This window comes from Kryptolebias marmoratus, linkage group LG13 (genome assembly GCF_001649575.2).
Source record: "Kryptolebias marmoratus isolate JLee-2015 linkage group LG13, ASM164957v2, whole genome shotgun sequence".
In the NCBI taxonomy this organism is placed as follows: domain Eukaryota; kingdom Metazoa; phylum Chordata; class Actinopteri; order Cyprinodontiformes; family Rivulidae; genus Kryptolebias; species Kryptolebias marmoratus.
In genome coordinates this window covers 3,586,032-3,612,856 of record NC_051442.1, presented here as the reverse complement: position 1 = coordinate 3,612,856, position 26,825 = coordinate 3,586,032, and the positions used below count along the sequence as shown (strand labels likewise).

The following is a 26,825-nucleotide window of genomic DNA, read 5'->3' as shown; positions in this document are numbered from 1 at the left end:
TGACAGTTGGGAGTTACGACTTTTCATACAACCCCTGCTCAAATATGCAGAATGTCCCATAATGACGTAGAGTTACATTCATTTTTAATTCACTGGACGAACCTTCAGTACCTTCAGGAGTTTCATTACAGTTAATCAAACAATCAACTTTAACGCCACGTATATGGTGACAGCAAAATCAGCCAACTTGGCTGCGCGTCCAACTTTCCCAATGGGAAGCTTGCCAAGCCCGACACTGAACAGTCCCCATGGGCCACTGCAAGGTCCTTGGCAATTGAAACCTTCTCACTTAAAGCCATTAGTGCCCCGGTGTTTACACTCCTGTTGCTTTAGCCAACAAAGCATGGATGGGTCCCAAACAGAAGTAGTAATGAGGTCCTAAGAAGCCTGACGGCTTCAGGCACCGAGACGTCGGAGGGGAGTGGGCCGGTCTCAGCAGCTGCAGGGGCCTGAGGTGCACAGAGACTTGTAGCCAACCGTTGTCGGCTCACATGGGACCGCGAGCAAATATGATCCCGATACATTGTTCCGACATGCATAATGGAGCCTTTTCAGAGATCCTCATGGGAGACCTGGGAGCCTGATCTTAAAGAAGTAACGTGGTGCTGGTTGGATGGTTCTCCCTCCTCTCTGCTTTGTTAAGCTGCCTTGTTTATGAGAGGCCGTCCTATGACTCACATCTCCCCACAGTTCCATTAGCTTTAAAGAAAAACCAACACAGATTAAGTAACACCAGTTCAATATAATCTCTCTCCTCATCTCTCTTTGTGTTTTCTCTCTTCCTTTTTTTAGAATGGTCAGGCGCTGCTGTCCACTCGCGCTGCTGCAGCTCTTCAGCATTTTTGCACAAGCAGAAGGTACCAAGATCTTCCATATCCTTCAACATTTGCTGCAGATGTTTCCTGTCAATTTAACAAGCTCTGATTAATTATTCATGCTGTTTTCAGCTATTACTCAGGATCTTCTGTATCCGTATGGACCAGGTCATAGGGATCTAGAGACCCCTAAAATGGACGATGGGAGTTCAGCTGAAATGACTTTGCTTATCCCCTTCATTTTCTTCAACATGAACTACCGATCCATATATGTAAGCCTTCATTAAAGCGCCATTTGAATTTTACAGAAAGCGGTCGCTCAGATCTTTTGAAATGTTCTGTTATAAGTTAATACTTCCCTGTTACAGATTTGAACAACCTCATTTTGGAAAAATACAGTTTTTATTCTGAACAAACTGACGGCTAACGAAGCCAAAACCAAAGAGGATTACAGTCATCTTAAACTATTTCTATTTTATAACACTATTTTTATAAACCTTTATATCACTGTTAGCTTCACTTTGCAAAGTAATTCATATAAAAGTCTGTAAAGAATTGCCAGCACAATTACCAAAAACAAGAGCACCTATCTGCAGCATTTCTGGTGCAACTTGGTGTCGCTTCCAGCAGGAATATGATAATATTTCTACCAGAATAACCAAATAATGTGAAACTGACAGCAGTGTAAAGGAATATAAAATAGTGTCCACGTGATATTTGGGTTGTTTAAAGATGACAGCAATCCACTTTTGCTTTTATCTGGCTTGAATTAGCCGTTAGCTCGTCAGTTCAGTCACAATAAAACTGCATTTCTCTGAACTAACTAGTTAAGATAATGATTGTTTATAACCTTTACACAGAACCCCACATCAGATGATCTGAACAGTCCATTTAAGATAACTTGTTGCAATGAATGACTTCTGACGCTCAAAACAAACACATTCTTTTTCCCCCCACAGGTCAACAACAACGGGGTGATCTCCTTCAACGTGCAGGTTAGCCAGTTTACACCAGAGGCTTTTCCTCTGAGTGACAGTAGGTCCTTCATTGCTCCACTTTGGGCAGATGTGCACAACGGCATCCACGGAGACGTGTACTATCGAGAGACCACCGAACCAGAGCTGCTGGAAAGAGCGACGCAGGATGTCCGGAAGCATTTCAAAAACATGCCCACCTTTACAGCCACATGGGTCTTCATCGCAACATGGCACCAAGTCACCTTCTACGGAGGAAGTCAGACGACCCCGGTAGAGTTTAAACTCTGCTTAAATGCTTTGGTTATTTATTTCCACACATTAAAGTACATATGTGGAGGAAAACTGGTATTAGGACCTAGCATGGGAGAGTATCAGCATGTATCTGTAGAGTTTAACTTATAATGGGTAGAAAAATACTTTCATCTCCTCAAATTAGTAAGTAAAGCAATAATTAAATAAAACGTAGCTTTCCTTGAAGGAATGCATATTGCCCTTCATCTTGTAAGCCAAAGTTTTAAGCAAAGATGTTCCGAGTATATGTTGGAGACGACTCTCAGCTACTACCACACCAGATTTCAGCTCAATGCTTATGAAGTTGACTGATTTAAAGACTTTTTTGTGTGTTTGCTAATGTTGATTAGCTGTGGCAGTCATTTTGAACTGTGTTGACTCTAATGCATCCAATGATTGCTTTCTAAGAGTTTCATTAAACTCCATCCTGTGGTTCATGAGATATTTTGCTAACAGACAAACAAACATCACACAGACACAGCTAGTTACATAAAGATACAACTCTGTCTCATGTCTTAGAAAAAAAGGGCTTAATTTGATGGGAAACAAAGATGTTTCCTCAACTTTTAAAGTATTGACAAAAACTTGTTAAGTCTAGAAAGGACATTTATGGGTGTAATTTTTGTTATGTGTCATTAAATGGTCTTAATTTCCAACTTCCTGTTGGGTTGACAGGTGAACACATTCCAGACTGTGCTCATCTCTGATGGCGTGGCATTCTTCAGTATGTTCAACTATGGAGAAATCACATGGAGCACAGGAACAGCCAGTGGTGGAGACCCTTTAACTGGACTGGGTGGGACAACAGCTCAGGTATTCTTCCAGTTTATCCAAACTCGTAAATATTCCCCCCATTGTTATGGAAACTACACGATAACCGTTCAACCTCAACTGGATAACGCCTTTTCCCATATTTAGGCAGGTTTTAATGGTGGAGATATTGGTCACTTCTTCAACCTGCCTGGATCCCGTTCCAACGATGTTGTTAATATCGAACAGACGACCAACGTCAACATTCCTGGACGCTGGTTCTTCCGGATAGACACTGAACTGATCGATCCTGCCAATGGCTGCAGCTACAATGGCAAGTTCAAACGTTAAAAACTGGTCATATTCACAGAGATCTACAGCTTCTTCAGTCTGGCTAGCATAAAATTTAGTTTAAGACCTTTGCATGTCTTCCCTTTACCCTCTTTAGGACGATTCTACAGACGAGGGGAAATCTTCTGGTTGTCTGATCAGTGCTCACAAAGATGCCGCTGCCTTGATATAAATAACGAGGTGCAGTGCCTGGAAGCTCCCTGTGGGCAGTTTGAGAACTGCGAGCAGCAAGAAGGGGCCTTTTATTGCCAGCCCACTCGCACCAGCACCTGTGTGGTCTTTGGGGACCCCCATTATCACACTTTTGATGGCTTCCTCTATCACTTCCAAGGCACCTGCTCCTACCTGCTGGCGCGGCCCTGTTGGGAAATGGCAGGACTGCCCTTCTTCAGTGTGGAGGCTAAAAATGAGAACCGCGGGGTAGCTACTGTTTCCTGGCTAAGGGACGTCACAGTGGAGGTGTATGGTCATCGAGTCATGATACCAAAAGGCATTTTGGGCACAGTCAAGGTGAGAGCATTTTCAAGGTTATAGACTTTAAGCAAATCATTCATCATCTTTTTGTTCGAGTCACCTTTTCAGGTAATGAAAAACAACATTCAAGAAAACTATATTTTAGAATCAGTCTTGCTTTCATTGTGGGTTTTCAGAGTTTTCTTGTGTTTCCCTCATTAGGTGGATGGCTTGGTGAAGACTTTGCCAGTCCAGCTCCAGCTTGGTGCAGTAAAGGTTTACCAGTCTGGGGTGGCGGTTGCTTTAGAAACAGACTTTGGGCTCCTGGTAACCTATGATGGCCAGCACTATGCATCTATCTCCTTACCAAGTTCCTACTTCAACAACACTTGTGGCCTTTGTGGAAACTATAATGACGACCCTGCAGATGATCCTGTGCTTCCAGATGGTTCTCTGGCAGAAAGCGTGGTGGAGCTGGGTGGCAGCTGGCGAGCAGAGGACTCAGACTGGAGGTGCACAGATGGCTGCGCTCAGAACTGTAGCATTTGTGACCCCGTTACAGAAGCCATGTACTTTCGCTCAGACTACTGTGGGTTGATCAACAAAACCGATGGACCTTTTCGAGACTGCAGAGCTGTCGTGGACCCAACAGCTTTCGTGTATAGTTGTGTATATGACATGTGCAGCAACAGGGATAACATGACCACGCTATGCCATGCCATCCAGGCCTACACTTTAGCCTGTCAGGCCCTTGGTGTCACAATACGACCCTGGAGAACTCGCACCTTTTGTCGTGAGATTTCATATACATCTTCTCATCAATTCATACTGATTTTCTTAGCTATCATGCCTCATCTAACAAACTTTGTTTTCTGTCTTTGGCTTTTAGCCTTTTCATGTCCAGAGTTCAGCCAGTACCAAGTGTGCACAAACGCCTGTCCGGCCTCCTGCTCAGATCTCACCGCTCCTCTGTACTGCGCGCACCCTTGCACCGAAGGCTGCCAGTGTGACTCCGGCTACGTTCTGAGTGGTGGTCGCTGTGTACAACAAGAAGACTGCGGCTGTGAGCATAACGACCTCTATTACCCCCTTAATGGCACTTTCTGGGCAGGCCCCAGTGGTGAGGACTGTACCCTCCGCTGCACTTGTGGCTTTGCTGGAGAAGTTTCCTGTTTCAATGAGTCCTGTAAGGAGGGTGAAGTGTGCGTGGCTGAGTTGGGCCTGCTAGGCTGCTACCCTCGAAGGGAGGGAGTGTGCTCCGTCACCCAGAACTCTGTGACATCCTCCTTTGATGGCACCTTCCTGTTAATCCCAGATGACAGCTCTTACTACCTTCTAAAGCTGTGTGGTCCAATACCAGCTAACGGCTCAATGGTGGAAGTGAAGATAGGCAGGCGGCTGAGGAACAAAGGTCCCTCTTGGATAAGACCTGTGATCGTTACGGTAGCTAACCTTGAAGCACAAATGGGAGGCTCTGATTTTGATACAGTAAAGGTTGGTGATTGGTTTTTTTACGGTTTGGGGGGGGGGGATTATTTTTATGTAGTAATTAAAGCTGTTGCACCTTTTTGCGTCCCAGGTGAATGGTGAACCAGTGTTACTCCCATTTGTCCACCCAATGGAGACAATGATGATCTACAAGGCACCAGGAAATGCGACTGTAGTGGAATCTCGAGGGCTCCTTCGTGTCCACTACACACGCCAGGGATTCCTCAACATCTCCCTTTCTACCATCTTCTACAATGTTACTTGTGGTTTATGCGGCGTCTTCAACAGCAACGCCACAGACGACCTGCGCCTTCCCAACGGACGCCTGGCAGATAATACTGAACAGTTCACAGAAAGCTGGAAGTCGATTGCCGATGACCTCACTTGCAATGGGGACTGTGATGACCTGTACCGCATGTGCACAGACCTGCGTCTTTACCAAAGCCCTTGGATGTGTGGGAACATTAATGACCTAGGGAATAGCTCCTTTCTGGCATGTCATTCAGTGGTAAATCCTTCACCGTTCTTCAGGAACTGTTTGTACAACATGTGTGTAAAGGAAGGAAACCGTTCAGCCCTTTGCTCCTCACTGCAGGCTTATGCCACAGCCTGTCAGGATGCACAAGTAGGCCTTGCTTCCTGGAGGAGTGTTACTAATTGCCGTGAGTAGATATTGCTTTACATGAAAGGGATCATGTTATGCTTCCTGGGGCTTTCCCTCTTCTTTAAAGCCTTGTGTAGCGTTTTTGTTCATGGTAAATGCCCACAAAGTTACAAAACCTACACAAAGGGGAGTTATACTCTCCTACAGAAACAAATCTCAACTCTGCCCATGCCTTTCTTTCTTTGCTTTGATCTCTCACTGAGGACTAGTTTGGTACATCTACAAACAAAGAAATAAAAGCTCTTATTCTGCCATTTTCGACCAATTATCTGGCATTAACAAAAGACTGTCTTTGAGTATGAGAGTTTTAAAGACAGGAGCCAAAATGGAGCACTTCAGGCATTTTTGAGCATTAAAGAAACATTCTTTGCTACATCACAAAAATATAAACCTGTGAGTTAGAATAAAATGAATCCTATATAGAGACAGTTTCATATGCTGACATCAAGACTCTCATTTATCAGTTCTTTCTAAATTGTCTGTTAGGTAATCTGCTTTTAAGGTATTTAAAAGCAGATTACCCCTGCTTCTGCACAACTTACCTCTCAGCTCAGAGTTTGTTCATCTCAGTGAGCTCCAAATAAACATTTAGGCATTTACTGAGCACATTTGTCGATTATATATTTGGATGTTTTACTTGGTTTTAGTTTATTCTGACAAAGACATAAAACTAACAGTTCTGGCAGTTTTACTTAAGTGATATATTACGATATATATATATATATATCACATGCAGAACAATGGATGGTGCCAAGCAGTGAGCCTAAAGAAGAAGTTATTAAATAAACCATTTGGGGCCAAATCCAGATTTTTAGTTTCTAATGGGCCATATCGATGCGTTATATAGGTACAGGACAAATTTCTTTCAGGGCAGCGATGATGGAAAACACTTTCTGACTCTGAGGTCATATTTTGCCCGTGCCTGGACCGAATCAAAGGTGTTAAACATCTTTACTGTCATGCAGTGAGACACTGAATGTTGGCGTTTTGATAATCGTGGCCAGACATTGGGCGTTAGACATCATCACGGGTGAGAACAAAATGAACGGAGGAATTTTGACACCCTTGAATCATGTTTTGTGATTAAAGCTTCACGTCTCTGTTTTGTGCTATGGATTAACAATTAAAATAGCTTCTGCATGTTCTGTTGTTATATGAAGTTGGTGATTTATATCTGTAAGAAACACCTCCTGGCTCTTATTGATAAATGCAAGCCACTTTTACAGATTACCTTCATGTGTCAGGCTATGGTAACAACTTTTTAAAAAGAGCTGTGAACACTAAGACATTATTAATAATAAAACCTTATTTGAAGGAATGCATATTGCCCACCTCCTTGCATTAACTAAGGTCTTATGTAATCTGTTAGTGCTCAAAGTATGGAACGAGGATGACTCTCAGCTACTACTGCACCAAATCCTGGCTCAATATCAGTAAAGTTAACTGAGTTGTAGCCATTTTTGTGTTTGCTAAGGTTGATTAGCTGTGGTGGCCATCTTGAATCAGGTTAACTACAACAGGTAGGCAGTTGTAGATCCAATATATACCTTTCTTCCTGTCTCATGAAAAGAACCATTCTGCACCCCGGAGACAAGATTCTTCTGTGTTTAGGGACAAACATGCACACGCACGCTCATTTATAAGATAAATGCAGGATCATCAGTTGATATGTATATATATATATATCAGGCACATCTTTTGGACTAAAGGAGATACTCGGAGTATTTGAAGAAAGTCCGCAGAAGATGAGAAAGATGCAAACTCCCTTTCAGAAAGGCGCCCTCTTCATGCGGAAATCCTCACACCACTCTGTAGTTAGAAACTCTATTTTGGGTTCAGTTGAACTGTCTTAAACTGTGTTTTCAGTTGACAGAGATGAGATCATTTTTGTAATTGGTGACTTTCTGAGAACTGCATGTTTGTGTCCAGAAACAAAACCCCTTCAGCTTTCTGTGTCTCACTGCCAACCTCACCAGATCTCTCAACCGCAAAATAAATATTCCTAAACTCGAGTTTTGTGAATATAGTTGCTGCCTTTGCTTCTTCCTCCCACATCTTACCTTCCTTTTCTCATTCCAGCTCTTCCATGTCCAGAGAACAGCCATTTCGAAGAATGCACGACCGCCTGCCCTCTGACCTGCGCCAACCTGGATGAGCCCGAGGAGCCGTGCCCTCTGCCGTGTCAGGAGGGCTGTCAGTGCGAAGACGGCTTTGCGGCGCGGGACGGCCTCTGCGTGGCCCGCAGCGACTGCGGCTGCATGAGTCACGGCCGCCAGCTGGCCACTAATCAGACTTTCTGGACAGACTGGGAGTGTCAGGAGCGCTGCTACTGCAACGGCTCAGACAACAGCGTGTACTGTCAGATGGCACCCTGTCACCCTGAGGAGTACTGCCAGGAGAACGACGGCCTGTACTTCTGCCAGCCGCGCACCGAGGCCTTGTGCGTGGTGGCTGGTTATGGGCATTTTCTGCCGTTTGGTGGCGTACCGTTTGAGCTACAGAGCTCCTGTACTTTGCGGATGGCCACCACCATCTGTGGGGGCGAGAACAGGGAGCACGGCTTGGCGAGTGGAGCTTTCCCTCTGTTCAAACTGGCTGTTCGTAACGAGGAAAGAGACACGGGCCAGGCAATCTGGGTGAGGGGCTTCGTCCTGGAGGTCTACGAGTACGAAATTGAAGTGTCTCGAAGTTACAAAAACACAGTCACTGTAAGTATATGCACACAGTAAAAGGTGCAGAATAAAGTTTTAAAACCATCCCCGATTTATTTTATCTTTGGCTTTAAATAAGCGGAAGTTTATTACATTTTTTTAAAGTGATCTTGATCAACACAATCATGAGAAAAAGAAAGTCCATCCTTTTTCAGTTCAGGGGTTTTATGCGTCAAAACAAAATTAAAAAGGATTTGGTCTTCACCAGGTTCTGAAATGATTCAAATTGAACCTCAAATGTGTAAAAACACACAATCTGTGCCATTATTTGTTAGGAAAATTGAATTTGTTAAACTTATTAAACAGAATGGAAACGCTTTGTGTAAAAAACTTCACCTACAGCTTTTAGAGCAGCAAGAAGTGTCCGAAGTGGTTTGGTTTAGAACCTTCTCAGAAGCGATTTTGACCCATTCTACTTTACAAAGTTGCTTCACTTGATTCAGATTTATTTCTGCTCGGCTCTCTGGAGGTCCCGCCATAACATTCTCATCAGGTTGAGGTCTGGACTTTGACTGAACCGCTGCAACACCTTCATCCTTTTGTTTTTCAGTCATTCTGTTGTAGATTAGCTGCTTGTCTTGTTTCACGACCCGGTTTGGTCCAAGCTTCAGCTGTCGGCCAGATGGCCTCACATCCTTTGGTCTTCAGAGGGAATCATGGTCGACTCAATGACTCCAAGGTGCCCAGTTCCCGTGGCTGCAAAACAAGCCCAAATCATCAGCCCTCCACCACCGTGCTTGACGTGTTTGGTTTCTTGTCCAAACATGACACTGAGCATTGTGGGTAAACATCTCTTTGACCTCATCTGTCTAAAGGAGACTAATCCAGAGGTCTTGTGGTTCATTCAGGTGCAGCTTTGCAAACTTAAAGATCCAATTTCCACGTGGTTTATGTAAAGCTTTCTGGTTTATGTCTTGAGTTTGGGTGTTTTTTTAATACCTGAATGACTCACAGGTTAGAGTTAAGTGGTTTTATCAAACAAAAACCTTCCTCTGAAAATTACTGGACTTAAAATGAGTGAGAAGTTGCCCAAGTTCAAAGAAAAACTCTGAAAGACCTTCAAGACACTTAAAATGTTTACAAGAATGGCTGCTTGGAAGCAAGATATAAAGAAATGAGGGATGATTTGGTGCTTTTACTCAGTAGTTTGGGAACACCTGTAAAGTGGAATGAGATGATTAACACGAACATTGACCTGTTTTGACACAGTTTGTTTTTTACTGCCCTGTGAAGGTCGTAGTTGTTTGTGAGGGCATGTTATTTCTAATCAAGCTGATAGGATCACCTGTCCGGGGGCTGGATTCCCCTTTTATTGGCTTAAGGAGGATTTCATTTCAATGGCCATCTTTTATCAGGCTGGATCGGGCTCAGACGAAACCCTGACCCTGAGCGACACTTGGACCCGGTTCACAAACCGGCTAAAAGATCTGAGGAGAAGTGGCACACACTTCCACTGAGAAACGACACACACACACACATGATTTTCCGTTTCTGCTGCTCAGAGAGTTTTACTGATGGCTCTGTAAGTCAGTCTTCATGGCAGCCGTTCAACGCCTGTTTCTCAACAGACTTTAAAAAAGAAAAAAACATGTAAAGTCAGAGCAATTAGAAACTTAAATTTGGAATGTTTTTGTGTTGAATCAGTTTTGCTCTCCATCCTCAGGTGAATAAGGAGCGACTGTACCTCCCTCTGAAGCTGGGTCCAGGAAAGGTCAACGTCTTCACCTTAGGCATGATGCTCATCCTGGAGACGGACTTTGGCCTGAAGGTGGCTTTCGACTGGAATACTCTCCTCCTTTTGACTTTACCCAGAGATCTTTACAACATTTCCTGTGGCCTCTGCCAGGGCATGCCCCTGTCCCCACCCACCCTCACCACAACGGACTGGGGCATGACCTGGGCGGAAAGGGACACCTTCTGCCAGGTGGGCTGTGGAGACTCTTGCCCGCGCTGTGGCCTCGGAGAGAAGAGCGTGGTAAACACCGCTCCTCTCATGGCGGCCGACGACAACGGCGACGAGGAGAACGGAGTCGCCACGGGGATACGCTTCCACATTGGAGACGGACTCTATGTGTTTGTGGAGCCCGAGGCGGTGAGGCTGTGTGGGCTGATCATGGACCGAGGAGGCGCCTTTGCACGCTGCCACAGCAAGGTGGCGCCAGCGTTCTTCTATCAGAGCTGCCTGCAGGACACCTGTTTGGATCAGGGAGCTCAGGATACCATCTGTAACTGGCTGCAGACCTATGCCAGCACCTGTCAGAGCCAAGGAGTGCCTGTAACTGGCTGGAGGAGTGACACGCCGTGTGGTGAGTGCTTTTCATCTTTCTTCCAACCCAGGCTTTGACTGCACATGCAGGCATGAGACTTACACAAAACATGTAAACAGTGGATCCAAGAAGAATTTTACCTGCAGTTTTCATCCCTAAATTAATCCCAGAACCTCAGTGTTAACAATAAAAATTACCTGTAGATTATTTAGATTAACTGTGCATCATTACTGTCATGATTTAGTGAAGTCAAACAGATCAAAGGTACATATCTCAAGTTATATATATCCAAAAAGCTACTAAGTGCCACTAAGTATGAGTGGTTTTACATTTTCTTATTGGATGCATGAAACAAATTACTGAGAATAACAAGTTTTTCTAGGAGTTTTGTTGTTTTTTAACTCAGTCCTGGTCTTTGTTCTCTACTAGGTTAAAAGGACAGTTCAGATCTTTTGAAGATATAATTTGTGAAAAGGTTATGAATTGCTTACCTGTTATGGATATCCAAGTTTGGAAAGACTGAACTGATCTGACCAGTTAAGAGCAAAGCCATGAACAAAGTGGATTGCCGCCATCTTAAAATAAATTCTAACAGTTAACGCAAATGCCATTTCCTAAACCTTTACTTTATATGAATATTCACATAGAATTCTGTGGTTATTGAGTTTACAAAATGGTGTTTGCTTAAACCATTATGACGTTTTGGAGGTTGGAGTTGTTTTAAGACAACAGCCGTTCACTTACTTCTTGGCCTCGTCGGTGAAGTCAGAATTTTAGTGCATTTCTTCAAACTGAAGCCACCTAAAAAGCTCCCTACAACAGGTAAATTTTAAGCAAAAAATACCCCAAAACTGTTCATAACCTTTAACGTAGAATCCTGCACCTTTAAACTGTTCTATAAGTCCTATTCTTTTTGCAGAGATGTGATCTTAACTTCACTAATTTGGTTCTCACGTGCAGAAAAATAACAAAAATGAGTATTTCCCAAAACGACACACAGTTTAGAGTTACCTGCAGCTCATAATGTCTAAAGTAACGCCTGGAGTTATAAGCCTGAAAACTGATATAAATGGCCGCTCGGTTAGCTAGCCATTAGCCTAGCCTGGACGAAGACACCTGTCCGTTCTCTACCAATGGTTCTCCTACCAACTATTAATAACTATCTGACAGAACGTCCCTTCAGTTTTGATCATCAGCTAATATTTTTGCTAACCTGCCTGCTTCCAGTCCTGAGCTGTCCACCTAACAGCCATTACTCCAGCTGCGTGTCGGTGTGCCCGCCCCAGTGCGCCCCCGCCCGAGGCCAAAGGGACTGCAACCAGGACTGCATGGAGGGCTGCCAGTGTGACCTGGGCTACGTGCTCAACGGCAAGAGCTGCATCCTGTCTCAAAACTGCGGCTGCTACACTGATGGGAAGTACTACGAGGTCAGTACCTTCTGCCAGCGAACATCACATCGAGGTGCATTTTCTTTAACGAGTCTCTGTTGTGTTATTGTAGCCCAAACAGCTGTTTTGGAACAATGACTGCACCAAACGCTGCCAGTGCATTGGGCGAAACCTGATCCAGTGCGACCCACGGCGCTGTAAGGCGGAGGAAGAGTGCACGCTACGATATGGGGTTCGAGGCTGCTTCGCGCGACGCTCTCAGCACTGTGTGGCGTCGGGTGGTGGCGTCTTCAGGACGTTTGATGGGGCATCGCTGCGTCTTCCGGCCTCCTGCTCCTTTGTCCTGTCCACAAACTGTCACAAGCTGCCTGACCTCTCCTTCCAGCTCATCGCTAACTTCGATAAATGGAGCACGCCCAACCTCACCACCATCTCTCATGTCTACCTCTACAATAACGAGGAGAATATCCTCATCTCGGGCAGCACCGTCAAGGTAAAACACGAGCCTGACTCTGGTTGGTTGCCAGATATTTAAAATGTTGTTAACTTGGTTTGATTTTCTGCTGTGCACCATCAACAGAAACTGGAAAGAAAAGGATCAACGATCTTAAGTTGGGGATTTGTCTTATGGTTAAATAAATGTCTTACCCTAAAGATAGAGAGATTTGCTCTAACAACAGAGCGTTCCACGTCAACTAGCTACAGAACAGATAAAATACACTAGCTGGACAACAACATATGGCTGGGTTTGACTCAGGTTTAACTAAAGGCAAACAGGTCTCTGAGGTCTGTAAAGAAAGGGCTGAATTACTTTTTATTTAAAAAGGTTGAATGGATTTCTTTGGGATAACTAGAAACTGTTTTCTCCAAACTACAAAGTCCTTATTTGTCTTTTTATTTGTGTTACAAAATATAAACAGGAAGTAATCTCATAGACAGGCTGTAGTTTACAGAAGAATCAGTTTATATCTTTGCTCACAGCCTTAACACATCGTACACTATTTTAACCCATCCAGTAAAGCTTAAAGTCAGTCTCTGACCATTTAAAACTCATGACTGTTTACTGAGTACTTGTTTGGGACTTCATTACATCGTCTGCCGATTCAAATGAAAGTGAAATGCTTCTTCTGGGTCAAAGATTTTTTGTGGAAGAGGAGTTCAAGTATCTGTGAGTCTTATTCATGAGACGGAGCAGGAAATGGGTTGTCTGCAGTAATGAGGGCGTTGCTTTACTCTGTCTTGGTGAAGAAGAAGCTGAAATGAGCTTCCTTCGTAGGGCGGCCGGGTTCAGGCGCAGAGATCAGGTGAGGAGCTCGGAGTAGAGGCGCTGGTCTTCTGCTTCAAAAGGAGTCAGCTGAGGTGGTTTGGGCATCTGATTAGGATGTCTCCTGGGTGCTTCTCTTCAGAGGTTTTCCAGGCATGTGCCACTGGGAAGAGATCCTAGAACCAGATCCAGGACTTGCTTGAAGGATTATGTATCCTCTCTGGCCTGTTGACACCTTGGGATCCCCCAGTAGGAGCTGGAGCGTGTTGCTGGGGAACCAGACGTCTGGGGTTCCCTCCTAAACTTGTTGCCTCAACAACAACCATGAACAAGTGGCAGAAGATGGACGGATGGAGATCTTGATATGAGCTCCCTTCCACCATTTCAAACAACATTCATCTGTTTCTTGCTGTTTTCTAAACTCTTCTTCTATGAAACTACTGCCTTAAAATCCGGATCTGGCAGCTTTTGAAGAAGCTTGTGGCCTGCAGTCCTGTAGGCACATCGGCTCCTTGCTTTTGTACTTTGAGACAAAACCTCACTGTTTTTCTACCCAGAGAACTTACTTCTTACTTACAACTTACTTCCTGTTGGCTGAACGCCATCTACTGTTTTAGGAGCCTTTAACAGACTAAACAAATGGATCTACTTCAAATCTCAATTTTCTTTCAAGAATCCTTAAAAAAGGTTCTTGCTGTCCAATTTACCAATTACCTCGCCGCTAATAGCCTATCAGAGCTCCTCCAGTTCTGGCTTTGAGCTGAAAGTGCACTCATAGAGGTAGATGCTGACCTTATGATTGCCTTAAACCCTCAATGCACCTTAATCCTGCGTAATCCAGGTAAGCCATTACCCACAACATTTCTCTGAAGTGGCCTGAGAACTATGTTGGCATTATGGGAAATGTACCGGAGTGGCTCAGATGAAATTCACCGGAACACGAAGTAATCACAGCACTCGCGTTGTCTCCTTCCTCATCTGTGAAACGCTGCGCTGCCACTTCATGACATTTCTTTAAGATAAGAAACCAGCGTACGCAGACGACACGCCAACTTTTAATCCCCGCCCGAGGCGACTTGAGTTAATGAGTCCAAACTCAAACATCACTAATCTGTTTTGGAAAATCAGGATTTAAGAAAAAGGCGGAACTCTGAGTTCATGATGGTGCCGTCAAACGCCAACCTCTCACACTGTTACACACTGATTGCAGAAGCTTACAAAAGCATGTTGGATCTTTAATTAACTCCACACCAAAGGATGCCAAAAATAATGACATTAGGAGCATTTTCTTTCTGTAACCTTGTCCGAAATTTAACAACAAGACCAGTTTATATGCAAAGGAATCATCTGTATTATCTTCTGCCACTAAAGGTGGGCGAACATGTAATCACGTGTGTGTGTGGGTTAGCAAAACATTTCACAAACCAGAGGACAAATCTTACTGAAACTCTCAGGAGGTGATCTATGGATTTCCATTAGCATCTGATTACCTTTTAGAGTCATCCCAGTTCAAGATGGCTGCCACAGCTAATCGGCCTTAGCAAACTCAAAAAATGGCTGCCTGTTTTACAAATTTTGAGCCAAAATTTGGCGTGGTAGTAGCTGAAAGTCACTCCCATTACGTATTTTGAGCGAGTTTTTTTGTTTTTTGTTTTTTAACTTTGGCATGCAAGGAGATGGGTGATAGGCATTCTTTCAAGGATTGCTGGTTTCATTACTGAAGTGTTTATTAGACAAATACAAAAGGTTTTTGATAAGATAACTTAAAGATCTATGAGGTATTTTTAACCCCTAAAATTAGAAAACAAAGGTAATTTATTGTCTGACAAGGGATGAAATGCATAAAATATAAAGTTATTATTCTAACTCTGTCTTTAACGTGAGTTTATGAGTTTAAAAAGTGCTTGCAAGCTTGCATTTACTCTTCTATCAGAAATATTTCATCATCTCATTCCACATATGTCAGTCTAGCCCTTACTGTGTCTGTCCAGGTCAACGGGACGCCGGTGTCAGTACCGTTCCTAACAGGCCTGATGACTCGCCTGTCCACGTCCGAAGGCTTCATTGTCATCGACACGCCGCAGGACATCCAGGTCCGGTACAACCGCTTCAACACTCTCAGCATCACAATGGGCCAGCGACTTCAGAACAAGGTGTGCGGCCTTTGTGGGAATTTCAACGGCGACCCCAGTGACGATTACATCACCTCCAGGGGGAAGCCGGCTGTCAGCGCCCTGGAGCTGGCCCAGAGCTGGAAGACCAACGGGATGCAGAACAGGTAACACAAAAAAAAAGGCTCACAGGCACAGTTTCATCCAGTCAGTTCTTATCAAACCTCTGAGAGAACAAGCTGATGTAATTCAAACAGGATTGGCCTTAATGAAGAGCGCAGATAACGCCGAATCATCAGCGACTTCAACGAAGTTTTCATGTTAAAGCTAAGAAAGCAACAGAATGGTAGAAGACGAACAGGACAGTTATGATGAAGCAGATTCCAACAAGAGAAATGATTTTTGAAAGAATTGAAGAGAAACATTTGTAAATAAACTGAAACTTTTTGGAAAATAGTGCAAAAACCATAATTCAGAACCCCTGTCCTCTAACGTTTTGATATATGAATGGGTCTTGAGATGTCTTTAGATTGTAGAAAACATTTGGAAAAATAACAAAAAACTCTAAAACAACAGTGTGAGTCAGAGTTCACGCATTAACTTTATTTATTTACTGATTTGGGAGAAGAACAGCGTACAAAGTCGTGACTAGGACGTGTCTTTTTCTTTGTTTTGCAGTTGCGATGAGACCCAGTATGTGGCTTTAACGCAGTCCTGCGACAACACGGCCGTCCTGGCCCTGCAGGGCGAGGACGCCTGTCAGAAGCTGACCCAGCTGAAGGGCTTCTTCCAGCCGTGCCACGGCCTGCTGGACCCGCGGCCCTTCTACCAGTCCTGCTACCTGGACGGCTGCTACAACCACCGCAAGGCGCAGGTCTGCGGCTCGCTGGCAGCCTATGCCGAGGCCTGCCGCTCCCTGGGAACCCTCACCACCAAGTGGATCACCCAGGAAAACTGCTGTAAGACCCACCGGGAGACACCAGAGTGTCTCAGCCACAAACACACGCAGACGGCACTGTGCGTCTGCAGAAAAGAATGCATGCTTTTAAAGTCACCCTTTAAGCTCTGACCAATAAGCATGTTTTAGGCTGTTTATTGGACAGAAAAGTTTGAGTATAACCAGAGAGTTTTCATTTCCTGCCTAAACGTAGGGTGAATGCTGAGTTAGGAATGACTTTGTTGAAATCTTCTGGAGGAGCTAAAACTGAGCCGTTAAAACTTAAAAGCAGCAGAACACTGGCTATGAGCTAAAAGTAGCAAAAGGCTAGCTGAAAGCAGCTCAACAAGACGAGAACATGTGACGAAGCGTTGTTTCCTGAAGGAAGCGAAGGCATCTTGGTGTATTTTTAGGGGGAGATTATTTGTAAGTAAAGTTAAATGTTTTGAAAATGATAAAAGTTACAAAAAAGCAAACCTCATGGCATCTATCTCCTGAATGAGCCAAACGTTTTGACACACGAAGAGTTAAAATGGCACAAAGTCTGCAGGAGTAGCTGGATTTAAAAAAAGGTTCAGAAAAATAAAAAAGCAGTCATATGAATGTAGAATCAGCCACTGTTGACTTTAAAACACCTGAAAATCCTCCAGTTTTGTCCCTTTTGTCTCGGAGGATGGAGGCTGATCTGGGGTCAGCCCGGGGAGTGTGACAGCTAACATTGTGTGTGGACCTGTCTTTAGCAGAATGGATCTATGACCCCTGCGCCGGAGAGATCTGCACAAACTTCACCTGTGAGCTGGAAAACGGAGGCGACCTGTGCGGCTGCCCCGAGCTGCCGACCACCACTGCAGGTGAGACGCTTACATTTGTTGCCGCTCGTGACCCCGCGGGTCTGCGTCTCACTCTGTGTGTTTGTGGCCAGCGGGCGACGATGACATCATCCAGGCGGAGGTGAACTGCAAGCACGCGCAGATGGAGGTGTCCATCTCGAAGTGTAAGCTCTTCCAGCTGGGCTTCGAAAGGGAAGACGTGAGGGTCAACGACGAGCGCTGCGCCGGCATCGAAGGGGAGGATTTCATCTCCTTCCTCATCAACAACACCAAGGGACACTGTGGCTCCATCGTTCAGGTCCGGCGGCTCACTTTCAACGTTTTTCGTTGACATTGAACGCAGACAAATCAAGTTAACGTTGAGTTTTGTTGCTCCTGCGTCTGAGAAAAGTGCAGGCAGGTACCATGAAATGTACATTTTGCACCTTAGGATGCAAAAAGACAATAAGTTTAGGAAGGAGAGAAGAAAAATAGAAGATTTGAGTTTTGTTTTTATGTTTGATGAGAGAAAGCAGTGTTTATAAGTTCTTCTTTAACTGTTTATGTGTTTCTCTTGTATCCTAAAAGTCTGAATAGTTAGTTGTTATTATTTATTCTGTGTTTTATCTTCAATAGTCAAGAAAAGATAATATTTCTCTCCCTCAGTCTAACGGCACACACATCATGTATAAGAACACCGTCTGGATAGAAAGTGTGAACAACACGGGCAACGTCATCACCAGAGATAAGACCATCAACGTGGAGTTCTCCTGCGCGTACGAGCTGGACCTGAAGATCTCCCTGGAGACTGTCCTCAAACCCATGCTCAGGTCCGGCTCAGGAGGTCACTCCTTTCAAAATAAAACGCAGCGTCACAGAAAAAACTCAAGCTGCTCTTCTTTCGCCCTCCAGCGTGATCAACCTCACCTTGCCGACCCAGGAGGGGAACTTCATCACCAAGATGGCCCTGTACAAGAACTCCTCGTACCGAAACCCGTACAGGGAGGGGGAGGTGGTGCTCAGCACCCGGGACATCCTGTTCGTGGGCGTCTTCGTGGAGGGGGCAGATGAAAACCAGCTCATCCTCATCGTGAATATGTGCTGGGCCACGCCGTCCCGCTACAGCAGCGACCGGCTGCGTTACATCATCATAGAGAGGGGGTAGGCTGTGTGTGTGTGTGGGGGGGGGGGATTACTGGAGCCTGCCATTCAAATACACATAAAGGATTGCATATATATATATGTATAATCTCAAAAGAAGGGATGTGTTTTTACCTTTAATGCTGTTTTGAGAGGCATTTTGAGTTAATATGTTGACATAATTCACCAAAAACAACTCCTCAAAGGTTAGGATGGAGAATATTTCTAATTTTCTTTAATCAAAATCAATCAATCAAATTTTATTTGTATAGCACATTTCAGTAGCAAGGCATTTCAAGGTGCTTTACATAATTAAAAAACAAAATAAAATAAAAAAAGCATGTGACATTGAATAAACAGTAAGAAAGAGAAAAACATCGAAGACATCAAAAACCCGCACTCTAACCCGAATTAAGCCATAAGCAACTCTAAACAGGTGGGTTTTACGTTGAGATTTAAAGGCACCCAGTGTTTAACCATACTTCAGTGGCACAAACTCTGAGATATCACAGATTAATAGGATCCAAGTTAAACTTCCACACCTGCTGCAGCAAACGCAGAAAATGGCCGTCACTCCGTCTCGTTTTAAGATACTGACCTACAATAACCCCTAAAACATACCATGAGGGCTAACAGATTGCGAAATTGTTTTTTTTTTAGTTGTTGTTGTTGTTATTTAAGATGGCCACCACAGCTGTGATGTTTAATGGTTTTAATTCAATCAGTTTTAGAGCTACTGAGCTACAACTAGGTGTGGTCGTAGCTGACAGTGATGCCCAACACATACGAGTGCATACTAAATTCAAAATGGTCGCCGCAACAAGCTTGGCAAACACGCACAAAAGATGGCTACACCTCTGTCAGTTTTACAGATATTGAGCTAAGGTTGGGTGTGGTAGTAGCTGACAGAGATCTCGAACAGGTGTGGTGACATCATCAAGGTGTCTTAAGGAATTTTTCTACTTTTTTTACTCCTACGTTCTCCAGTCTCAGCATACTGTCATTAACGGAGCAGGTTTAACCGCAGGGAAAACGAGACCAGATTGAGGGATCGAAAGAGGATTAACAAGAAAATATAAACCTTTTTAAATGTGTTGCTTCAACACTAAACAGTCTGGGTCTCATAGAGCTCGTTGTTCTGATTTAAATAGTCTGGATTATTGGTTCACTTTCAGGGTGTGAAATCATTTTTTGTGCAGGTAAATGTTTCCCAAGTCTGCACCAGAAGCACATTCCTCTGGTTCTGATTTTACCTTTTTTACAGAACCAGCCGTCGGGTCTCGTTCTGCTGCTGAACAGCCAGATGATTGAGACTCTTCGTCTTTTAAACTGGTCCTGATCAGTATGCTTTCAGGCGTTCTGAAGCTCTGGACCTTGGCTGCTTTTTCGCTTTCTTTCAGTCCAGTTCTTGACCCAAAACACAGAACAGAACCTAAAGGTTTTTAGGTTCTTTCTTCCCAGCAACCTGTCCCGAAGAGAAGCTGCTACCATTTATTTAGTTGTAGCTATGAAAAACTACCAAAGGTTAACACAGTTTTACATCTAAAATAGTCACTTCACCTCCAAAGCGTTGATTCTCAAAGAGCTCTGAGGTGAAAACGTGTCAAACAGTCGACATCAGCTGAAGGACGGTGCTTCTTTCAGGTCTTTGCTGGTCTCGTTTCTTAAAAACGTGACTTTCAAGAACGTGTTGTTCCTTCTTTATCCTCCACTTGTCTGCTTTTCTTAATCACAAACTGCATCATATGCTGTCATGGGTCAAATAGGACTGAGACTGAGTGAAAAAGCAGCCAAAGTCCAAAGAAATCCAATCAAATCCACTTTTAAATGATTAGAAAACGTCTGAATTTCTTTTAACTTTTCCAACGAGTTCCCCTTCCTCTGAGCACAGCCGGCTCCTTTAACCCCTGCCTCCCTGCAGGTGCCCAAACACGAAGGACAACACCATCGGCATGGCGGAGAACGGCGTCTCGCTCACCTGCCGCTTCCACGTCACCGTCTTCAAGTTCATCGGGGATTACGACGAGGTCCACCTCCACTGCGACGTGTCCCTGTGTGACTCGGACACGAACGCCTGCAAAGTGGTGAGACGCCCGAGACAAAACCTGCAGCTCGGATCAGAGGTGGTGAGACGCCCCGCGGTGTGTTTTCAGTGTGTGTGTGTGTGTGTGTGTCGCATCCAGAACTGTCCACACAAGAGGAGGATGTACTCCGGGGACGGGGACCACAAGGAGCACATCCTGAGCGTGGGGCCCATCAGGAGGAGAGGTGGGTCACAGCTGGAAGCTCCGCCTCCTTCAGGCCCGAGTTCATGCTGAGAAACGATGACGTTGTTATTCACCCTCTCATGTTGTGGAGGACTCTCAGATATTAGCTCAGGATCTGACTTACAGACATTTTTGTGTAGGCTGAGGTCGATTTAGCTGTGGCGGCCATCTTGAATTGAGTTGAGCCCAAAACAGGATCAGTTGTAGATGAAATCTGCCCAAAGGCTCATGAGATATTATGCTAACAGAGAGACAACTGAGCGTGCACACAAACAGGTATGGGTATAAACAGTATTACCCTTTGGTGGTGGGCAATAACAAAACTTAATAACAAAGAAAAAACAGAAATAATAAAAAGAAACAACATTTAAAATAAAAATGACGCCATCGATGCAGAAAACAGTTATTAAAACCCGAAGAATGAATTTCCTCAGATCACAATCCTGAATACATGTGTCTAGTGTCGGAGCACAGTCAAGGCTGTCACAAAGGGGTGACCTGTGACCTTGACCTTTGACCTCGGGGCCTTGAAATCAATAGGGATCATCCTTGACCCATCAGATGTCCAGCTACGCAGTTTGTTATTCCTCTGTTTCACGGTTCCACCGTTAGAGCGCAGGGGAGGATTGTCTGAAAGGAGGCTCCTGTGACCTTGACCTTTTGACTTTGTGACCTTGAAATCAACAGGGATCATCCCAAACTTGTAAAGTGTCCAGCTGTGCAGTTTGACGTTTCTGTGTTTAAGGGTTCTCAGTTTAGAGCTCGGACGAGAAACTGTCCACAGATGACGGACGGACGGCAGAACAACATGAGGACAGAAGGACAGAAGACTTTCAAAGTCTTTCTTCCTGTTTTCTTTAATTGTTTTGGTCAATGAGTTTTTTTTGTATCACGCGTGTTCAAGATGTCTGCGCAGAGACACCCGGGACGTAGAGCTCCGTCTCAGAGCAGTTTTTGTCTTCTGTCCCCTCAGAGTCGGACTGGTGCGAGGACGACAACGGCGGCTGCGATCAGATCTGCACCAGTAAGGGCGGCGGGCCGATCTGCAGCTGCGTGAGCGGGATGCTGCAGCCCGACGGGAGGAGCTGCCGCAGTGAGCGCCGCCAACACACGTGCACACACACACACAGTCTGCACAAAGCGACACACATCACTCTCTGTGGAACACGTTAATCATCGTTTTTAATCACTTCCTTTATCGATAATCTCGACTCCACGGCTCAGATTCAAACCAAAGTTACCATAGAAACAGCTGAGCAAAGTTTCCACCATTTATAGTTTCTCACAACATCGGATAACTTTAAATAAGTTCATTAAAAATCACTTGTTTTTTCCAACATGTGACAATAAAACAAACTCATCATCGTTTGAATCTTCCTGAGATGGTTTTATCGGATCCTCTCAGCTTGTTTGGTTTCCTTCGGTTTCAGGTCCGTTTGGCTGCATCTGGGCCTATGTAGGGTTTTGTTTTGCAAAAAAAATTGACTGAAAATCTGTGAACAAACTGCTCATTATAATCACCACGGTAACCACACACCTGCGTCTGTCACTCCCTGACTGCCGAGCCAACGAGAGGCAGACAGAAAGGCCAAGCCTCAAACAAACAGTCGCAGTGTGAAAACCACAAACCGGACCTCGAATCTTCCTGACTCGTGAGCGGAAGAAGATCCCGGCGGTTGTACATGTGAACTTTTATGATTCTACAGCGTTTTGTGGAGGAGATATGACGACTTGAAACGACTCGTCACTTCCAACTCTGAAGAGAAACATTCGAGCTAAAATATAACAGAGTCTGGGGTTTTGGTGAGCTCTCCCTGCACTCTGAGGGGATCTGAGAGAAAATCATGAATCCTATCGCAGTGAGAGACACACTGGGTGAAAGGAGACAAAAATCCCTACGTTTCCATGTATAATTTGTACATTTAACAAAGAAATGTGTAAGTAAAAATCACTTGTTGGCAGTTTTTAGGCATTTCAGAAGTTGGAGGAGACGCCATCAGCTGTCAGTTCAGCGTTCTGTCAGAAAATCTCTAAAAACCATAAAACTTAAACTGAAATTGTGTAAAAACTTTAAAAGATATCAAAGTGACAGTTCAGACATTAAAAGTCCAACTTTCTGTGATTCATTCAGACTTTGAATGATGTTTCTGCTGTGAAGGGCGTCTGAGCTGCAGAGCTCCAAACAGGGCTGGGTTTTCTCATCCGTTTCACTGAAATCCCTTCAATGTTTTAGTTTAGTTTAGGGTTTTTTTGTAATTTTAGTCCGAATTATGCGACAGACCACCACCAGAAGTCATAGCATGCTATTCCCGATCAAGCCACATGTTTTGATGTGTGACTTGTTTTTTTTCAAAGCGAAGTACGACACAAAATGATGCTCCATCGGCACACTTAATAACAGAAAGTTGCTAGTTAGAATAAGTAAAAAACATTTTAGCGTTTGTGTTATAAAACATGATCTTATTTCCAAAACTATGTCTAAATTTGACTAAAAACCAAATGTTTTTGATAAGAAAATAATAAAAAAAACATATTTATAGACATTAAATCAGCGTTCTCCTTTTTCCCCCAGCGGTGAGTTTATCCTGTAAGGTCACTCCTGCGGTTCCTCTGCTGGGCGTCGGCGCCGTCGTCTCCATGGTTCTGGCTCAGATCGACACCTTCCTTTTGTCCTAACGCCAAAAAACCCAACTGCAAACACTGAGAAGAAGACTTGAAGACGGAGAACGTGTCAGCGGAGAGTTTTGTTTTTGTAGATAATCAGACAGAAAAACAACAAAAAAACACTTTAAATGAATGTAGATGTGACAGCTGAAAGAAACGTAGAACAGAACCTCTGTGCAAAAATCACCCAGAGACACTATTTGTAGATTTTTTTTATGTTTGCAAACTTTTATCCATTTTATTGTAAAAAGTGAAAAATGCTTTCACCACCAGATGGCGCCAAAGAGTCAAATCTCCAATAATGTGTTGGAAAAACAAAATGATTCCAGATAAAAACTCTTTTACTTTTAAATCTGTGTATATTTAATTAAACCTAATGAATCAGTAAAACACGGAGCAGGTGTCCAGGAAGTCCAGAGCAATCCTTTTTTTTATTTAAAGAAACAAACGTTTCTTCACTGAGTCACAGAAAAGCGATGCCAATCGTTTTTGTAACAGAATCATCGGTTTATCAAAAAATCCTCTTTTTGTCAGCTTGTGAGGATTTTTCCAAGTTCCTGCAGAACGTAAGTCATCAGCGGATATTCATTTGGCCACAGTTAGCTGAGAATCCCACCTTTAGATCAATGAAAATGTCTTTTTTTCTGAAAGAGGTCCATTCAGACAGCTGCAGTCGCCCTCTGCTGGTTGCTGCAGAGATTACAGGCTTTTATATTTGAGACGGAGAGCTGCAGTGGGCTGGGAAAGTATTCATACCCCGTGAACTTTGCCATGTTTTGTCAGGTCTGGATTTATTCTGGGCCACGAGGACGAGCTTTGATCTGAACCGTTCTGTTCCTCCGTCTCGGTGGTGTCCAATCCTGGTCCTGGAGGGGACCGCTGTCCCTCTTCCCCGCTCCTCAGCAGGTCTTCAGGTTAATCACTCATTCATTCAAACCAGGTGTGTCAAACATGCAGGCTGGCGGCGCTCCAGGACCAGGATCGGACACCCCCGCCCTGTCTGGACTTTTCAGGTCCCTGTGTCCTGCTGGAAGTGTCCCTAACAGGTCCTCTGTCCTGTATTCAGCTCCATCCAGATTCCCATCCACCCTGTCCCCGTTGAGGAAAAGCATGATGCTGCCACCACTGTGTTTCAGAGTGGGGATGGTAAGCGTTTTGGTCTGATCCGATCATCTTCATGTTTGCTGCGTCCCCTAATCAGGACGTCAGACGGCTTTCATAAGAGCCAGATGAGTGGACTAACAGTTGTCCTGTGGACATGTTGTCCCACCTGAGCTGTGGGTCTCTGCAGAGAGGCTTCTTGGATTGAAGCTTTTAGGTCTGGTTGGGTTTGTAGTTCTGCCATTTTCAGATGACAGATCGAACAGCGAAATGTTCAAAGATCTGGATGTTTTATAACCAAACCCTGCTTTTCCTTGGTCTTCATGATGCCTTTTGATCACAGATGTTCTGTAAGGAACCTCTGGACCTGGGTAGTTCTGGGTTTCAGAGTAAAGATTTTTATTTGTAAAAAGGGAACACCTGAAACCCTCGTTTGATTTTTGTTGCTCCGTGGAATAAAATACTTTGATGTTTGTGGTAAAACTCGAGGGGTGTGAGTACTTCTCAAGGCTCAAGGAGGAGGAAGTACTTCAAACATCGAGAGCCTGAAGTTTGTGAGCGAAGTATTAATGTGAGAAAAGCACTTTGAGGCGCAGCTCGTTTGAAGAAAAGCCTTCAGTTAACGTCAGTCGATTCTCCGTGGGTCCGTTTCCTCCTGCAGCTACGATTTAAACGTGGGGTCAATATTTGAGAAGAGTAGAGAAATACTACATTCTTTACATCCTGACTCAATCGGTCGATTTCTGTTTCAGTTTAAAAGTTTTAGACTAAATATGTTTTTTTTTTCATATAGGTTGGACTTTTTTTGTTACCTGTTGTGTACAAATGTACAGTCCTTTGTCGGATTTGTCTTTACTTTTTAAAATCTTTTTATGAATTAAAAACAACAACAACCAGACGATGTTTTATTTATTTCTTTTTTTATTATTGTTTATTGGTTTCACCCACATGAACGATTCTGTTGAGGAGGAAGAGTCGGAAGTTAAAGACGACGCAGATTACGATCCAGTAATCTGTGATGAACAGTTTACGCTTCATCTGTGATTTTACTAAAAATAAACCACATCTGGAAGTTTTATACGCCAACATGACTCAACTGACTGAGGCCTACAGGCCATAAAAACCAAAGTAAAGATGTAAATTTGGACAATTTATCAGGATAAAGATCTAAAACAACTTTAGGTGATAACATATGTATTATCAGGGATATAATGAGATGACAGGGAGGTTAAATATCACTTTTAAAGACTCTACCTTTAACTGTTTTATGACATAAATTCCTCCACTAACTGAACTTCTGCCCCCCGCTCTGTTTTGGTATCTGCTGTCCCGGCTGTTTGCCGTCTCCTGGCAATAAACTAATAAAAACTAAAGTGTCTCGATCAATTCGCACCTTGCGACCGTCCTCTGTCTCTTCAACGCTGCGAATTTAGGTCGGTTTTTTTAAGCAGAGTCCAAGAGGCAGAGAGTCGGGCGTTCGAGGAGTTTTCTGTTTCCTGTCGGCAGCCGTCGGTGACATTTGATAGGAGCCGGATGGTAATGAAAGTGGTGTTTAAAGAAACATTAGAAGGTAGGAAAAAACAGTTTTACATAAATTAAAGTAATGCGGAGGAGATAACAACAGGCGATGACAAGTGCATCAGCAGAGGCGAGGGTGATGACTTTCTGACTTTTTTCCCCAATTTCCAACATTAATCTTTTCCAGCTTCTGGTCAGTGCCTCAGAGGAAATCCTTGACAGATGATCAGGTCCAGATAAATGGTGGTAAAAAGAACCCTACGGAGGTCTTGACCGCAAAGAAAAGACTCCATCAGGTCCTGTTACAGACCAAATAATGGCTTCACCTCCTCACATCAGGCCTCAGAGTTTATAGTGAAAACAACACACGGCACTCTACAAGAAGACAGGAGCCCATTTTATCAACTTTAAGGGTTTAAACTATGCAGATCATTTAAGAATACAGCTCTTTTCACAAAGGTTCAAAGATAAAATCATTGTTCATTAGGGTTTCTGCATCACTGCAGTGTTTTCATTGGCAAACTAGGCAAAATCTTCCCAAAAACATTTGATTTTGATGCTTTATTTCCCTGTAGAAAGCCACTCTTTCACCTGTCTTGCTTTTGTTTTCCTTTGCGTACGCTCGGATTCGACAAAAGGTCAAGTCCGAGTGCTACAACTGCAAACAAAACTGAGTTCTTCTTTTAAAAAAAACAATGTTGACATTTGCCACAACATCCAGGCCAGTGTGACACATTTTCCTGCTGTTGGACACAACGTTCTCGTCTTTCATGTAAAAATAAAATCTGTATTTGCTGATTGGGTTGTGTGGGGATTAAATCCAAGCCCGATGTTTGCCAGCAGAACATCACGCTGTCCC

The 26,825-nt window shown here is 43.9% G+C and overlaps 1 protein-coding gene across 1 annotated transcript; it reads left to right on the top strand.

Annotated features, from left to right (window-relative positions):
* Nucleotides 1–749: 749 nt before the first annotated feature.
* On the top strand, nucleotides 750–25,288 carry tecta (tectorin alpha). Its single transcript, XM_025006729.2, has 23 exons — nucleotides 750–857; nucleotides 948–1,087; nucleotides 1,775–2,062; nucleotides 2,759–2,896; nucleotides 3,002–3,167; nucleotides 3,282–3,694; nucleotides 3,860–4,430; nucleotides 4,527–5,131; nucleotides 5,217–5,787; nucleotides 7,869–8,497; nucleotides 10,164–10,806; nucleotides 11,995–12,194; nucleotides 12,268–12,648; nucleotides 15,411–15,697; nucleotides 16,209–16,489; nucleotides 17,208–17,318; nucleotides 17,390–17,595; nucleotides 17,943–18,106; nucleotides 18,189–18,437; nucleotides 20,338–20,500; nucleotides 20,600–20,684; nucleotides 21,657–21,776; nucleotides 23,256–25,288. The coding sequence occupies exons 1-23, from the start codon at nucleotides 794–796 to the stop codon at nucleotides 23,357–23,359; spliced, it is 6,579 nt and encodes a 2,192-aa protein (XP_024862497.1). The 5' UTR covers nucleotides 750–793; the 3' UTR covers nucleotides 23,360–25,288.
* Nucleotides 25,289–26,825: the final 1,537 nt, after the last annotated feature.